This window comes from Colobus angolensis, unplaced genomic scaffold, assembly GCF_000951035.1.
Source record: "Colobus angolensis palliatus isolate OR3802 unplaced genomic scaffold, Cang.pa_1.0 Scaffold31, whole genome shotgun sequence".
Taxonomy (NCBI): Eukaryota; Metazoa; Chordata; class Mammalia; order Primates; family Cercopithecidae; genus Colobus; species Colobus angolensis.
In genome coordinates, this window is record NW_012116377.1 from 4,085,873 (window position 1) to 4,086,561 (window position 689).

The 689-nt window shown below is 40.3% G+C and overlaps 1 protein-coding gene across 1 annotated transcript in view; it reads right to left on the reverse strand.

Moving 5' to 3' along the window:
* The window catches only part of HMCES (5-hydroxymethylcytosine (hmC) binding, ES cell-specific), a 28,554-nt gene that overhangs the window by 7,611 nt on the left and 20,254 nt on the right, over positions 1-689 (reverse strand). Inside the window, exon 5 of the mRNA XM_011950697.1 lies at positions 327-508. Within this exon, the coding sequence (XP_011806087.1) occupies positions 327-508 (182 nt within the window). The remainder of the gene's footprint in view (positions 1-326; positions 509-689) is intronic.

The window sequence follows — 689 nt, forward strand, 5'->3', positions numbered from 1 at the left end:
TGCCTGTAGTATTTATTTATTTCTTAACCACCTAACATGAATAAAGCAGTGCTACTGTTTTATTAGGTTTCCATTATTTTTAATGTGTCACTGACAACATTTTAAGTGTTGTCTCAACCCCATTTTCTCCTTAAGTTATGTGGTTTTTATTTTATCCTTTTACATAGTACAGTGATTTTTAGGAATGTATGTCATGTTAAAGTCAAACTGATTGTAACTTTACCTTGTAAAACGACTTGGTTTCCTACTCTCTAAAGCTACCTAAAAGCAGAGGACAAACTCTCCTTTGGATCCTTTTGGATCCAGGGGTAAGAAGTATGACTTGCCTGTGGTGGATGTCACTCAAGCCTTTGCAAGAATCCACTGTGATGATGGTATAGGAATACAGGACATCTCCTCCCTCTGGGGGCTCCCAGCAGTCAAAGATCCCAGCCATTGTCAGCAGCCTCCAGTTGTCCCAGACTTTCTCCCAGTTCTCAGGACTATCTGCAGCACCAGTGCTACCTGACTGGAAGCAAAATATATGGGCAGATTAGATGCACTCAGCAGACTTCTTCTACATGCAGGTTGGGTACTACTTCAGACTCGAGAGCATGGAAATAATTTTAAAAGTAATTCAGCCCATGTCTTACTAACCCCTCTGTCACCAAAGGAAAGAAGATTCATGGCTCTTTAATACTTTCGGAATT